This window comes from Engystomops pustulosus, chromosome 8 (assembly GCF_040894005.1).
Source record: "Engystomops pustulosus chromosome 8, aEngPut4.maternal, whole genome shotgun sequence".
Taxonomy (NCBI): Eukaryota; Metazoa; Chordata; class Amphibia; order Anura; family Leptodactylidae; genus Engystomops; species Engystomops pustulosus.
This window is the reverse complement of record NC_092418.1, coordinates 110,824,584-110,840,242: the sequence shown is the minus strand read 5'-3', so window position 1 is coordinate 110,840,242 and position 15,659 is coordinate 110,824,584. Positions and strand designations below refer to the sequence as shown.

General features: G+C 42.9%; 1 protein-coding gene across 6 annotated transcripts in view; it reads right to left on the bottom strand.

Moving 5' to 3' along the window:
- Positions 1-15,659, bottom strand: part of LRP1B (LDL receptor related protein 1B) — a 1,123,330-nt gene that overhangs the window by 89,404 nt on the left and 1,018,267 nt on the right. For all 6 annotated transcript variants that reach the window (XM_072122223.1, XM_072122226.1, XM_072122225.1 and 3 more), the window contains exons 69-71: positions 11,868-11,997; positions 6,228-6,334; positions 4,992-5,124 (exon numbers count right to left, since the gene is read on the bottom strand). In XM_072122223.1, the coding sequence (XP_071978324.1) occupies positions 4,992-5,124; positions 6,228-6,334; positions 11,868-11,997 (370 nt within the window). The remainder of the gene's footprint in view (positions 1-4,991; positions 5,125-6,227; positions 6,335-11,867; positions 11,998-15,659) is intronic.

Here is a 15,659-nt window from a genome sequence, read left to right as displayed (position 1 = left end):
AGTGTTTCTTCCTAGCAGGTTTGATGAATTATGCACCACATCCCGTAGCGTCCTTTCTGGTTCACTAACAGTTAACTGGCTGCGATGGACTGAATTCTTATCCTATCAGTGTCTGAAACAGGATTCTGACATCCCATAAAAGATCCAGGGAATCCATCCTCAGTGCTTGTTATAGTCTACACTTGACCAAGTTTATGTTTATTCTGTCTACCTGATATCTTCTGACCTTTGGCTTGTCTTTTGGTTTTCCCTATTGTCTCTGGATTTGGTACTTCATTGTCCTGTAGGTTTCTGACTTGGCTCTGGTGTATTTTCTTATTATTTTTTTTGCCTTCTCCTCGTCTGTTGTTATCACTTACATTTAAGCAGGGACTTTTGGCCAGTTAACTGGCCACCACCGGAGATGGCTTCAGGTAAGTAGGTAGGGACTATCTGGCAGGTTCAGTTTTAGGGTTCACAGTCTGCACTATTACACTAAGGCTTAATTCACACGACTGTATGATTTCTCCAGTCCCGTATTTACAGGCCGTATGAGCCCTTATATAGGTGATGTTTTTCATCCATATGCAGCACGCATGTAACCCGTATTTTATACGTCCCCATAGACTTCTAGGACGTACAGAACTGATATAGGACAAATATGGAGAAAATAGGACATGTTCTATATTTTTATACGGCTAGTATATGCTACGGTGTCAAAAATGGCAATATAAATCATTGGACCTGTTGTCCATCGAAATGAATGTGGCCGTATGTAACCTGTTAAAAAACAGTACGGATACGGCCATTTTCATACGTCTGTGTGAATGTAGCCTTAGCGTCTACCTTTGCATGGATCCAGTTTACATTTACTAATAACAATGTATACATTCCACTAAAAAGTCACTCTTATTTTTTATTAATGGCCTTCTCCAAAAAAAATAAGAACAGTCATTTCAGCTAAAAGAACTATATTTTGGATGAAAACCTTAGACTATTAAATGTCAAGGCAAGTACGGCTGTTGGGATGCATTGTAGCCTTTCTACAGACGCCCCGACGGCCATATTTACCATGAATGGCAGTTGTGTTGTTCCGTATAATGAAAAACTGTGGGATGATTCTTATTCTAGTGCAATTTACAGTGAATGGATTTAAGGATATTACTTATTCAGCGTGCCCTATGTGTTTGTGTTTAGTGAAGTGAAATCACTTGAGTATTTTTCCATACTTATATTTTTTTTAAAGCTTCTAATGTTAGATCAATTTTCGCTTTTTTGTTTTGTGAAACCACAGGGCCGCGGCGCTCAGGGTCTGGAGTTATTCTTTCGGGAGGACTCGGGAGCAATTGAGCACAGCTTCGAGACCGTCAGTGGCCGTCAACAAGTGTTATTTTATTGCAGTTGGCAAAGACGTATAAAGGTGAAGGTTTTTTCTTCAGTTTTTTTTATAATATCCTGCTTTGTTGCCTTTGTTATGGTGTATGTGGTAGAAGCAGGAAAGAATCAAAAGGAAAATGTATAGAACAACGGGGACTCATATTTTGCTCAACAATAGTTCAGAATATAAACTCATTGGCTCACTGTTACTAAGACGGGTATATGTTTCATCAGTCGTGTAATGGATATAGCCGGAGTGAAAATGCATTACAAACACACAGTTATTAACAGATTTTGCACATCCGGTCCTACCTCATAGTCAGATAATTGAATATGTGCCTGAGGCTTATGGCAAAGATTTGACTTGTATCAAAGTATTTTCACCGTTTGTAGATTTACAAAAAATTGCATCATTTCCAGCCTTTTCATTGTTACTCCAGCTATGTCTCTCATTGTGGGTCATTTACTAAGGGCCCGATTCGCGGTTTCCCGACGTGTTACCCGAATATTTCCGATTTGCGCCGATTCTCCCTGAATTGCCCCGGGATTTTGGCGCACGCGATCGAATTGTGGCGCATCGGCGCTGGCATGCACATGACAGAAATGGGGGGGGCGTGGCCAAACGAAAACCCGACGGATTCGGAAAAACTGCTGCATTTAAAAAAAAAATCTGTCGCGAAAATTGCACTTACATTTACTCAGCCCGGCTCGGTGAACTCCAGTGCGTTCCAGGGAACTTCAGCGCAGCAGCGCCACCTGGTGGACGTCGGAGGAACTACCTTAATAAATCCCGGCCGGACCCAAATCCAGCGCAGAGAACGCGCCGCTGGATCGCGAATGGACCGGGTAAGTAAATCTGCCCCAATGTATCAATTTGTTTTGAAGATAAGACACAATTTTTCTGTACTAATTTCTTATCCAATATAGAATGAAACTTCTACGAAATTGTTTTATATTTATGGTCTATCGGTAGAATAGCCATCAATGCCGGGACGGTTGTGGAATGACTCCTGGCAGTATTGTCACGTGCCACATCCTCTTCGTTGTAAGTCACAGCTCCAAATATTTTGTAGAGGCTCTAATTGATACTGCAGGTCAGTCACTCACACTTGACGGAAATAAAGCTAAATGTGACTGTAATGCCAGCATGACCACAACTAGGATCACACAGTTGTACCAAAAAACAATGAAGGGTATGAAGCACTTATGAAGACTTTGAGGCTTCTCTACTCATGTAGATGGGGTCATCAGGCAATAAATCTGAAACAGCTCACTGGCCCTCTAAGTTTTTGTTAGTGGTGTGTGTTAGGACCCAGGGGAGATGGTAGGAGATCAGTTTCTCTTACCAATCTGAAATTGATCTCCTACCATCTCCCCTGGGTCCTAACACACACCACTAACAAAAACTTAGAGGGCCAGCGAGCTGGGAGTTGGGAAGCTTTCTAATTGTTGGAGGTTCATAGATAAATAGTTCCATGCCAAGGTATTGGTTTCTACCATAATCAGATTCCTGCGTTTATGATTCAAGATTAGATATATGACTTCACCCCTGGTCTGGGTCATTGTAATTTTAGCCAAAATGGAAATGTAACTGTGAGCACTGGTGTATGGCTTGTACCTGGACTTCACCTGACTTTTTCATGTCTGTGAATATTTTCTGCCTTTCTTCTTCTGACCTTCTTGGACCTGCTAGTGCTAAAACTACTCGGAGAGCTAGCAGCCCTTTGATTCTGTTGTAGTAAACTCCAGATCCCTATGCTGTGGCGTTAAAAGGTAAGCTAAAGCAAGGCCACCAGTGTAATGCCCTTTAGATAAGCCCGAAGCCAACTTCTAGTCTAAACGGTATTAAGAATTAACTTTGTCTCAAATTTTTTTGACCCAATTGTGATGGTGATGAAAGAAACTATGTTGGGGCACACCAAACACCCCATAACCAAAGCCATGAATTGCCATATTACCATCTATACTTTCCATCAATCGGTTTCCTCAATTTTTCTACGGCTATTATTCTAAGGCTCGTTGAGTGATGTTGTAACTAAGGGCCACATTTATCACTTTTGTGCGCCTAAGTGTAGTAGTTGCGCCTAAATTCGGGCGCACTGTTTTGCCAGAATTATCACAAGCTACAACCATCTGTGATAAGTATATTTTCTGCCTCTTATTAATCACTTTACTCTAACACAGTTTAGGCGCAGTTTAGGCGCAATGTTAGATTCGGGCAGTTACATGTGATCCTGCTACAAGCTCCTCTCTGCTTCTCCCACAGCCCAGAATGAAGAAAACACTCACAGCAGCACCCAGGTGTGTGACCCCCAGCACCCAGTGACCTCCTCAGCAGCACCCAGGTGTGTGACACCCAGCACCCAGTGATCTCCTCAGCAGGGGCTTCTCCTGGAGGGGATCCCCCAGGGCTGGTCTCCTGCTGCACCCCTGTAATTCTGCACAGTATCCCCCTCAGACACTGTGCAGAATTACATGGGGGACACTTGTTTGCAGTATCTGCAAAATTCTGCAAGCTTCTGCAAACTTGTGCAAACTTCTCTTGCTCTTGCTGTGAGCTCAGCGTTTTGCAGAAATTTTTGTAAATAGAAGGTGATGAACTGTAAATAGAGTCTGCAGCTCCTGTCTGTAATGTATCTAATGTATCTATTATATGTTCTAGTGTCTGCAGTGTATGTAATGTATCTATTATATGTTCCAGTGTCTGCAGAGCATCTAATGTATCTATTATCTGTTCTAGTGTCTACACTGTATGTAATGTGTGTATTATCTGTACTAGTGTCTGCAGTGTATGTAGTGTCTGTATTATCTGTTCTAGTGTCTGCAGTGTATGTAATGTATCTATTATATGTTCCAGTGTCTGGCTGAGCTTTGCTGCTAGAAATGAGCTCTTCTGCAAAGGGGCTCAGTGCTTTCTTCTCAGATAACGCCACCGTCGGGCTGGAGTGTTTTTGCGCCCGTTTTTGCGCCTAAATGACAAAGTTGCAAGTGATGAATATCATTAGGCGCAGCAAAACATCTAGATTTGTAGGATAGATGAGGGAAAGCTGCTTATTTTAGCTGAGCGGCTAATTTGACGTTTAGTCGCAAAAATGGCGCAAAAACGGTGCGCCTGAACGAAAAGGCGCAAAAACAACTGAAAAAACGAGTGATACATTTGGCCCCATGACTCTAAGCAATATTCATACACATAACTTACCCCTGCCGGGAAAACCCCTTCCGATCACCAATATTTCCATTTTCCTGTATCTTTGGATAAAACTAAAAACCGCAACCCACAGCACCCAATTCTATAAATGTAGTTTCTAATGTGTTGTACGATCTTCTCTATGTAACAATGTATGTAAAAAATCTCCCAACGACTTTTCCCGATGAGCCTTATCATGCTGCTCTCATCAAAAAGCCATAAAGACATAAATCCACTTAATAACGCCGAGGGAAAACAGTGTTTTACGAGAATAAAGTCCTGTCGTTTTAAGCAGATGAAGATAGGTCACAGTGGTCCATGCAGCGCTCCCGCGGCGTTGCATCCATCAGCCTGATGGTCCACATGGGTGTTACTAGTTTATTAGAGCAGACAGAGGGAATGAGATACACAGGAGTAAATTTCAGCGAGAGGAATGAGACTTTCTAACCTCTCTCACAGTTATCTTCATCGCTGCCGTCTACACAGTCATGGACCCCGTCACAGAGCCACCTGACTGGGATGCAATAGGCCTTATTTCGGCATCGAAACTGGTTTTCTTTACAGTCCGTCACACAGTCAACCTAGCAAGAAAAAATTAGACAATTAAGATTAATATGTGGCCAAAACATAAAACCATAACACAGAGGATTGTAAGAAGCCCCCTCACTTTACCTCATCAGCCAGATACTACTGATGATAAAATGGTGGGTAATCTGATCTCTAGCTGTCCATGAACAATCACCCTGCCAGGACCTTGATCTTATATTTATGAATGCTATGATAAGGTCCTGGCAGGGTGATTGCTCATGGACAGATAGAGATTACATGACCCTCCATTTGCAGCCATTTTATGTAAATGAATGTCTGACGGAGGAGTTAAAAGACGTATGAAGAAAGAGGTGCAGAAAATTCAATAGAGCTACCAAATATCTTACCGCCACAATTACATGTAGCTGTATTGGCATCCTATGTAACTATATTATCACCTATGTAACAATATTGGCATCCTATGTAAGTGTATTGGCACCTATATAACTGTATTGGCACCTATGTAACTGTATTGACACCTATATAACTGTATTGGCACCTATGTAACTGTATTGGCATCCTATGTAACTATATTGGTAGCGATGTAACTGTATTGGCACCTATGTAAGTGTATTGGCACATATGGGGAATTAGGGGAATCTTCTGCATCCCACTACTGTGCAGGGCCCCCAATCTCCAAACTGTATTCTAGCATATAACATGCTTGTCATGGGGTATTTCATGTCTCTATTCTCTCAGTCTACAGCTCATAAAGTTTAGAGCAGCTCTGGCCAGTCCCCCAATTAAAGTGGATTTCAAAGGTTAATATTACCAGATTGATGGTAGTCCAACACCAGGTACCCCCAGAGGCCAGCTGTCCTCTGCAGTCAATTAACAGGTAACGGAACAAGAAACAGACAGCTCCACACCCTGTATAGAGGTCAGACCAGGCTACTACAGATCAGCTCCCATTCACTTGAACAGGATCTAAGCTGCAGTGACTCGGTTTAGCCACTACATAAAGAATGGCGCTATCTTCTTCCTTTTCCATTGTCTGCTGAGGAGCTGGATGTTGAACTATCCAATTGCTATACTTTTAGCACAGAAACCTCTATAATACATCCTTCCTACCAATACAGGAGTAAAACCTCCTTACCTCATCGGAGCCATCAGCACAGTCATATTCCCCGTTGCATCTGAGATACGCAGCGATACAACCACCGCTGTCACAGACGTACTCAGTGGAGGAACAGGTTGGTGACGCTGTCAGAGAGAATATGTAACATATTAATAGGTAGGTTATGACACAGTCATGAACATAATAAGGGTCCGTGACAATGTTATTTTAAGAAAATATAGCAATACATCATAATGCCCCGGGATTTTGGTGCACACGATCAGAATGTGGAGCACCGGCTTTCACGTGACAGAAATCGGGGGGGGGCATGGCCGTTGGAAAACCCGACGGATTCGGAAAAACCACAGAATATTAAAAAAAAATTGTACTGCAAGATCAGCACTTACATACACCGGGAAGAAGGTGAACACTGGCGGACCTCAGCGGGGAAGCGACACATGCAGGATATCGGGTGCACGATCTTAGTGAATCCCGGCAGAACCGAATCCTCGTCGGAGAACGCGCCGCTGGATCGCGACTGGACGGGGTAAGTAAATGTGCCCCATTGGGCTCAGTTATTTGCAATATTTTTATGACTTGTCCCCAACTGCCCCCTAACTTAACATGTCAACGGGAGCGGGTCATGAGTCGACATCACCGCCTTTTGACGTTGCTGTAGTTTTATACTCTTTATCGTACTGCTTTGCTCCAGATATTTTACCCCACAGGGGGTCATTTGCCCCTGTAACTAGGGCTCTTACAGATGTTCCAGTTAAAGGGGAAAACTTGTAAGAAAAAAAAAGAAAGAAAGAACAAAAGATAAAGTCATGTCTCTTAGACCAATAAGTATGAAAATTGCCCTGGTCATTAAGGGGTTTAAGGGATGTTTCAAAAATACACATTTCTAGCATAGCTCTGTTGGCTGATGGGTGCCTTAAATTTTTGCTACCATGGCAATATTGAAGACCGGACACTGTGGGTAAAAAAAACAGAAGCTGGATCTGCTCCAACACGAATACTGTGGTGCCTGAAGTGGCTGTGGGTGCATCCAGTGTTGTGGGAGTGAATGAACCGAGGTACTCATTTCCCTATAGGCTGTGGAATAGCCTGCCTCAGGCGCTGGTCACAGCAGGAACAGCAGAGAGCTTCAAGAAGGGTCTAGATGCCTTTTTACACCTAAATAACATTGATGGTTATGTTATATAGAATTATTTCCCCTGAATCCCTTCCTCATCCAATCCCTTCCCTTCCTTGGTTGAACTTGATGGACAAATGTCTTTTTTCAACCGTATAAACTATGAAACTATGATATGGAATAAAAGTCGACTTTTATAACATAAAGGCACTGATTACTAACACAGAGGTCTATGCTTTATCACCACAATGGGCTGATTGTAAGTGAACAAATTGTAAGTAGGGGGAGACTCTATTAAAAAAAAAACAAAAAAAAAACAAAAAAACAAATGGTCAATTAAAGTAAAGCAAAAAACTTTACAATGTCAGACTTTGCTAATTTATGTTCCGTTGCCTCTATATGGTAAAAGGTCAAAAATATATAACAATGCATGAAATCCTCTAATGAGCTATTTTATAAAAGGGACTTTAAGAAAAAACGAGTGAAAGTCGCCGGACTGCTAAAAACATTATCACTAATGGTATTTTATTTACATATGAAACAGACAGGCCGCCATTAGCATTGAACTCAGCCATGAATAATAACTTCTAAATGGATTTTGTTTTGGAATTTTTAAAGTATTTTCATTGATTTGTTGGAAAAGTCTTGTAGAGAAATTTCTCCCAGTGCATTATTAATACATTAGGTTTTCTATCACAGTTATTGGATATCTTACCATATTATTATTGTTGTTAATTTATTGGGGGCTGTGAGGTTTATTGAAACAAATGACAACCCTAAGGCTGCATTCACACTAACGTATGGAGGACGTATATACGGCCGACGTATATACGGCCGATATACGTCCTCCATAGATGGCAATGGGCGCACGGCGGCACACGCACGTGCGGCACCGTACCGCCCCGTACCCGGGAAAAAGATAGGACCTGTCCTATCTTTACCCGTAGTACAGCGCCGTGCGCCATTACTTCCTATGGAGAGGGGCGGGGGTGAGCTGCGCTCACCTCCTCCTCTCCCCGTGTACTGCCGTTGCCCGCTACGGTTCGGTACGGGCGGGCAACGGCAGTGTGAATATAGCCTAAGAGAAGTGGATTGTAATTCGTATTTCACCAAGTGGTTAAATGTCTTTCAGGTGTATTAGACAAGACAGAAGGAAAGAGAAAGCAGCTCTCCTGTGTGGTGTAGTATATAGAGGATGTGTCTCCTGTGTGGTGTAGTATACAGAGGATGCGTCTCCTGTGTGGTGTAGTATATAGAGGATGTGTCTCCTGTGTGGTGTAGTATATAGAGCATGTGTCTCCTGTGTGGTGTAGTATATAGAGGGTGTGTCTCCTGTGTGGTGTAGTATATAGAGGATGTGTCTCCTGTGTGCTGTAGTATATAGAGGATGTGTCTCCTGTGTGGTGTAGTATATAGAGGAGGTGTCTTCTGTGTGGTGTAGTATATAGAGGATGTGTCAGCTCTCCTCCTGTGTGGTGTAGTATATAGAGGATGTGTCTCCTGTGTGGTGTAGTATATAGAGCATGTGTCTCCTGTGTGGTGTAGTATATAGAGGGTGTGTCTCCTGTGTGGTGTAGTATATAGAGGATGTGTCTCCTGTGTGCTGTAGTATATAGAGGATGTGTCCCCTGTGTGGTGTAGTATATAGAGGATATGTCTCCTGTGTGGTGTAGTATATAGAGGATGTGTCTCCTGTGTGGTGTAGTATATAGAGGATGTGTCTCCTGTGTGCTGTAGTATATAGAGGATGTGTCTCCTGTGTGGTGTAGTATATAGAGGATATGTCTCATGTGTGGTGTAGTATATAGAGGATGTGTCTCCTGTGTGGTGTAGTATATAGAGGATGTGTCTCCTGTGTGCTGTAGTATATAGAGGATGTGTCTCCTGTGTGGTGTAGTATATAGAGGATATGTCTCCTGTGTGGTGTAGTATATAGAGGATGTGTCTCCTGTGTGGTGTAGTATATAGAGGATGTGTCTCCTGTGTGGTCTAGTATATAGAGGATGTGTCAGCTCTCCTCCAGTGTGGTGTCGTATATAGAGGATGTGTCAGCTCTCCTCCTGTGTGGTGTAGTGTATAGAGGATGTGTCAGCTCTCCTCCTGTGTGGTGTAGTATATAGAGGATGTGTCAGCTCTCCTCCTGTGTGGTGTAGTATATAGAGGATGTGTCAGCTCTCCTTCTGTGTGGTGTAGTATATAGAGGATGTGTCAGCTCTCCTCCTGTGTGGTGTAGTATATAGAGGATGTGTCAGCTCTCCTCCTGTGTGGTGTAGTATACCGAGGAGGTGCCTGCTCTCCTCCTGTGTGGTGTAGTATATAGAAGATGTGTCAGCTCTCCTCCTGTGTGGTGTAGTATATAGAAGATGTGTCAGCTCTCCTCCTGTGTGGTGTAGTATATAGAAGATGTGTCTGCTCTCCTCCTGTGTGGTGTAGTATATAGAGGATGTGTCAGCTCTCCCCCTGTGTGGTGTAGTATTTAGAGGATGTGTCAGCTCTCCTCCTGTGTGGTGTAGTATATAGAGGATGTGTCAGCTCTCTTCCTGTGTGGTGTAGTATATAGAGGATGTGTCAGCTCTCTTCCTGTGTGGTGTAGTATATAGAGGATGTGTCAGCTCTCTTCCTGTGTGGTGTAGAATATAGAGGATGTGTCAGCTCTCCTGTGTGGTGTAGTATATAGAGGATGTGTCTCCTGTGTGGTGTAGTATATAGAGGATGTGCTAGCTCTCCTGTGTGGTGTAGTATATAGAGGATGTGCTAGCTCTCCTGTGTGGTGAAGTATATAGAGGATGTGTCTCCTGTGTGGAAGTGGGTACCACTAATCAGCGGCGCACTGGGCAGCCAGTACGGGAGCAGAATGAGAGGAGCATGGAGCAGGAGCGTGAAGAGGTGAGTGAGCTCGGAAAGGGGCGCCGCCACAGAGAGGGGCACGAGAGTGCCTGCAATCCGAGACGTAGATCGCAGGGATACCCGTGACACTGGGACTACCTACCTACTTGGGGGCATATTGTACATCTTACAGGATAGCATTTTAAAATATGTGGCGTTCACGGCTCTCTCAGCCAAAAAGGTTCCTGACCCCTGATATAGAGGATGTGTCGGCTATCCTGTGTGGTGTAGTATATAGAGGATGTGTACGCTCTCATATGTAGTGTAGCATATAGAGCAGTGGTGGCGAACCTATGGCACAGGTGCCAGAGGTGGCACTCAGAGCCCTCTCTATGGGCACCCACGCCTTCACCCCACTGTAGAGTTACCCAGACAGGACTCAAGGCCTCTTGCAGTCCCAGGACCCTGGAAGGAAGCTACAATGATAACCAAAGCTTTTTCTCCTCCTTTCTACTGTATTGGTGTCCTCAGGTGCCTATACAATTTAAACATGTGACAGAGCAGGGAGTAATAAGTTACTGTTTTGTCGCATCGGCATTTTGCGAAAAATATGTGGGTTTTGGATATAGTTTGGGCACCTTGCATCTAAAAGGTTTGCCATCACTGATATAGAGGATCTGTTTTCTAAGAGAATGCATATATTTAAATATTTCAGATGGAGTAAGCTGTTGGTAATCTATTATATTAAGTGTACAGGTGTCTTGTAGGAATGCATGTGTATGGTATGTATTAATAGCTCTGTCTGTAAAGAAACTACTATTAATGATCCTTAATTATCCAAGCTGTAGCCGTGAGAACAGATGATAAAGGATGTGATAAAAAGGAGAGTGCTTGACACGAGTGCTTAATACCTCAGGGGCTCTCAATAGCCTCTCGAGATCCTTGTTTGTAAACACTTAGATAATGGAATATCTGATGGTGTTGTCAATTATCTCACACTAGTGAAGCCGCAGCTCATATCTGAAGTGTACATCATGTACTTATATAAAGAAATTCTTGAATCTTCAGAGCATCGAAAGTTTATATGAATGATTGATGGAAAATAAAAAAACTTAAAAAAAAAAATCACTATGCAGGGAACACGGGACATTTCAATCTGGTCATGATTTTTTTAGTCTAGAACAGTGATGGCGAACCTTTTAGAGATCGAGTGCCCAAACTACAACCAAAATCCACTGCTTTACCGTGAAGTGCCAACATGGCATTTTAAGCAGTAACTTATTGTTACCTATGCATTCATATCTTTTAATTGTGTCGGCGGCCTGAGGCCACCATACTGGGCAAAGGCTAAGTCATGTGCGTGTGACTTATATTTCCAGGTCTTCTCCTGCAGGTAAATAGTAGAGGAGAGCTCCTGCTGCAGCCAGTTGTCCTACAGCTATATATATACATTTGTGTGAAGACAAATTTAAATGTAACATAATAATACAAAAATCATGCAATTGTATGGTTTAAAAAAAAAAATTCTTAAAAATATTATCAACAAAGATCGAAAATGTTGCATCCATATTATGCATTATGGGAAGGTGGCATTGGTGGTAGTCACAGCTTAGCTCTGCTGCGTGTCAAGTCCCACAGTTCCACCCCCTGCCCCTTGTGTTGCATAACCAAAGCTCAGATCTCCAACTCATATGTAGTGATATACAAAATAAGAATACCTGGCTCACAGTATTTCTCGTCATCTCCAGTCTTACAGTCCTCGTGACCATCGCATTTCCATTTGGCCGGTATGCACTGCCCGGTCGCACACTGGAAGTGGTCTTTGGAGCAGACGCTCTCACAGTTTCTCTGCCCATAAAAAAAGATGAAGTTATTAGTTCACATATAATCAGAAATTTAAAAAAAAACCCAGTTTTGTGATTTATCATAGTATATAAGGCTGGAAGGAGACGCAAGTCCATCAAGTCCAACCTTTAAGAATTAAATAAATGTTTTATCTCCATAACCCGTGATATTTTTTCTCTCCAGAAAGTCATCCAGGCCTCTCTTGAACATGTACATAGAGTCCGCCATAACAACCTCCTGCGGCAGAGAGTTCCACAGTCTCACTGCTCTTACAGTAAAGAACCTTTGTCTATGGTGATGGTAGAATCGCCTCTCCTCTAGATGTAGAGGATGCCCCCTTGTCCTGGTCACAGGCCGAGGTATAAAAAGATCTTTGGAGAGATCCTTGTACTGTCCGTTCAGGTATTTGTACATTGTAATGAGGTCTCCCCTCAGCCGTCTTTTTTCTAAACTGAATAATCCCAAATTTTTTAATCTGTCAGTGTATTCTAGTTCCCCCATTCCCCTAATAATCCTGGTTGCTCTCCTCTGCACCCATTCCAGCTCTACTATATCCTTTTTATACACTGGTGCCCAAAACTGTACACAATATTCCATGTGTGGTCTGACCAGGGATTTGTATAAGGGCAGAACTATGTCTTTATCATGAGAATCTATTCCTCTCTTGATACATCCCATTATTTTATTTGCTTTAGCAGCAGCCGCCTGGCTCTGGTCACTAAAATTAAGTTTACCATCCACCAATACCCCCAAGTCCTTTTCAGCTTCAGTTTTACTAAGTAATTGACCGTTTAGAACATAATTATACTTTTTGTTTCCATGGCCCAAGTGCATAACTTTACATTTATCTACATTAAACCTCATCAACCATTTCTCTGCCCATCCCTCAAGGTTCCACAAATCCCTCTGTAATGCTAAACTATCGACCTCAGTATTTATTACTTTACACAGCTTAGTATCATCTGCAAATATTGAAACTTGACTGTGTAAACCCACTACAAGGTCATTAATAAAAATATTAAAAAGAAGTGGCCCCAATACTGACCCCTGTGGCACTCCACTGGTAACATCCACCCAATCTGAGAATGTGCCATTAATGACCATCCTCTGTTTTCTATCACTAAGCCAATTACTTACCCAAATACACAGATTTTCTCCTATTCCCAGCAGTCTCATTTTATATACCAACCTTTTATGTGGCACGGTGTCAAATGCCTTTGAGAAGTCCAGATATACCACATCCACAGCGTCCCCCATCATGGATACAATTTACAGAAAAAACCAAGAGCAAATACTCCACAAAGGCAAATTCTCACATTTTCATGGAATAGCAGCTCATAGACTACTACGGAGATTAACTACTAACCAATGCAACAGGACTGCCAAAAAAATACTCAAGGGATGGCCAGGAGAAATTTGAATTCTAGCGCAGACCATATTTTGAGTTCAACATCCACAGTACAAGAAGTTCCCTCAAAAACCAGTTGCCTTTCGTGTCATCTACCATTGGCGGCCATTGCAATTTAAGGGGTTCTGAGACAAAAGGATGGCAAAGGTAGGGAATAGCAAGTGAAATTTAGTGTCTAGTTGTTGCTCCTCGTCCACTGGTGTTGGACATGTGTCTTCATTCAAGTCCAACTTCCATCAAGTCCAATGTCCATCATACTTTAAAGTGAGAAGCTCAAGTTCCTCTTGAACTTGTGCAATCCCGAGGTGACTCTACTAATTACTGACCTTTGTGGTGTATGGCTTGAGAATGAGGAGGTTAGTGATCTTTTTTATGTCTATCTCTCGAAAGCTCTACGGATATGGTTAATTGGTTTCATCTCTAGATCTTATGTCAATAGTATTGTAAAGATGGGTAATATACAGGTATGAAAGATGCAAGTCTTGGTGAAGATTACAATAGGGCTCTCATGAAGCATTTAAAGGAGACCTACCACTTAAAAGTGGTAGTTCTTACACACAGATACATGGCACCTGCTCAGGGGGAGCAGGTGCTGGAGCATATCCAATTTATAAGTTATATTAAAACTTATTTTGGCGCACCGCGTGGTGCGCGCGCCAATGCGTGCGGGGGATTCTGAAGTGCCGGAGAGCCGGTGAGGTCACCGAGCTTTCCGGCACACTCGCGCCTGCGCAACTTCGCACAGGGAAACAGGCCGTGCTAGGTTGCGCAGGCACGAGTGTGCCAGAGAGCTTGGTGACGTCCCCGGCTCTCCGGCACTTCAGAATCCGGCGCACACACGGGTGCGCGCAAGGTGCGCCGTGCCCTAGTGTGGTGCCCCGAAACAAATTTTAATTTAACTTATAAATCGGCGATACGGGGTTTATTCTACTAATGAAAATATGCTCCGGCACCAGCTCCCCCTAGTGCCATTTATCTGTGTGTAAGAACTACCACTTTTAAGTGGTAGGTTTCCTTTAAGGATGAGCGGACCGGTTCAGGTTCAGGTTGTTGCGTTCGGATGAACCCAAACCTGAATGTTTGGTTAGACTTTGGGCACTCAACCAGAACACTCACCCCACTAGTAACACCAGTGATCGGTGCACCAGGTTTACCTTTTAAATGACACCTGCAAAGGCATTTTATGAGGACACCTGCTCCCTTTGATGTAATCTGGGATTGACGATCCCAGAGGAAAAAGGTGGCGTCCACAGTTTGAGCTTGAACACCTAACCAGTACTTCTGAGTGATTTCCGGGTTTCGGGACTGTTCACTAGTTCTGGCTCCTAGCAAAGTTTAGGGCTAAGGTTCCTTGAGCCAACCAGATAAAATTATTTGGGAAACAATCGTCCATCCACTTTTAGGATGTAGATCCTAGTAGCTTCCCAGTATGGTTGCCTCTTGGGTTGGAGCCTGGGTATTCAGATGGGCCGGTCTGATACGGACTCGGGGCTAATTCTGAACAGAAAGACAGTTTTTGACACCCAATGGTTGTGAGATCTGAACAACCAGGACCATGGTCCATGCTTCTAAGCCTGGGGCTTATTTTACCTCTCATGTGACGGAGCCAAAAAAGTAGACAAAGCCAAAAAGATAATTCCATGAAGGATATCTGCCATGAGCTGCTGAGCTAAGGTGAAGGTATAGTATCAGAATATTGGGAACATTCAGTCATTTTACTAAACTCTGTGATAGTAACTCTTGTCCTCAGCGCGGTATCATCCTCGTACAATGAGCCTTCCACCTTTACGAAATCTAATTGTGGAGCAGTAAGTGGCTGCCTGCCGCCATCGCTCTCTGCTAATAAACCCGGCCTTTGTCTCCTCCGATATCAACCGGGATTTTCTCTGCTCTGTTTTTTTTTCTCTCCCAGGTACAAGAAAAATACAAACCCAGCTCAAGGCCATGAGGCACGTGCAATGGAATGGGAAGTAGGAATTGAAGTGCCATATTTCAATTTCTGCAAACTAGTTCACCGCTCTCTGGAGCCTTTTTAGAGGAACATATTTGAATTTGCTGAAAACTTTCTATAATGTTCTAAGTTGCAAAAAAAAAAAAAGTGTCAGGTGAAGTGAGAAAAAAAGATATTGTGGGAGTAGAACAACAAACACAATCAGGAGGTAAATGCACATCCATATCTATCTATCTATCTATCTATCTATCTATCTATCTATCTATCTATCATCTATCTATCTATCTATCTATCTATCTATCTATC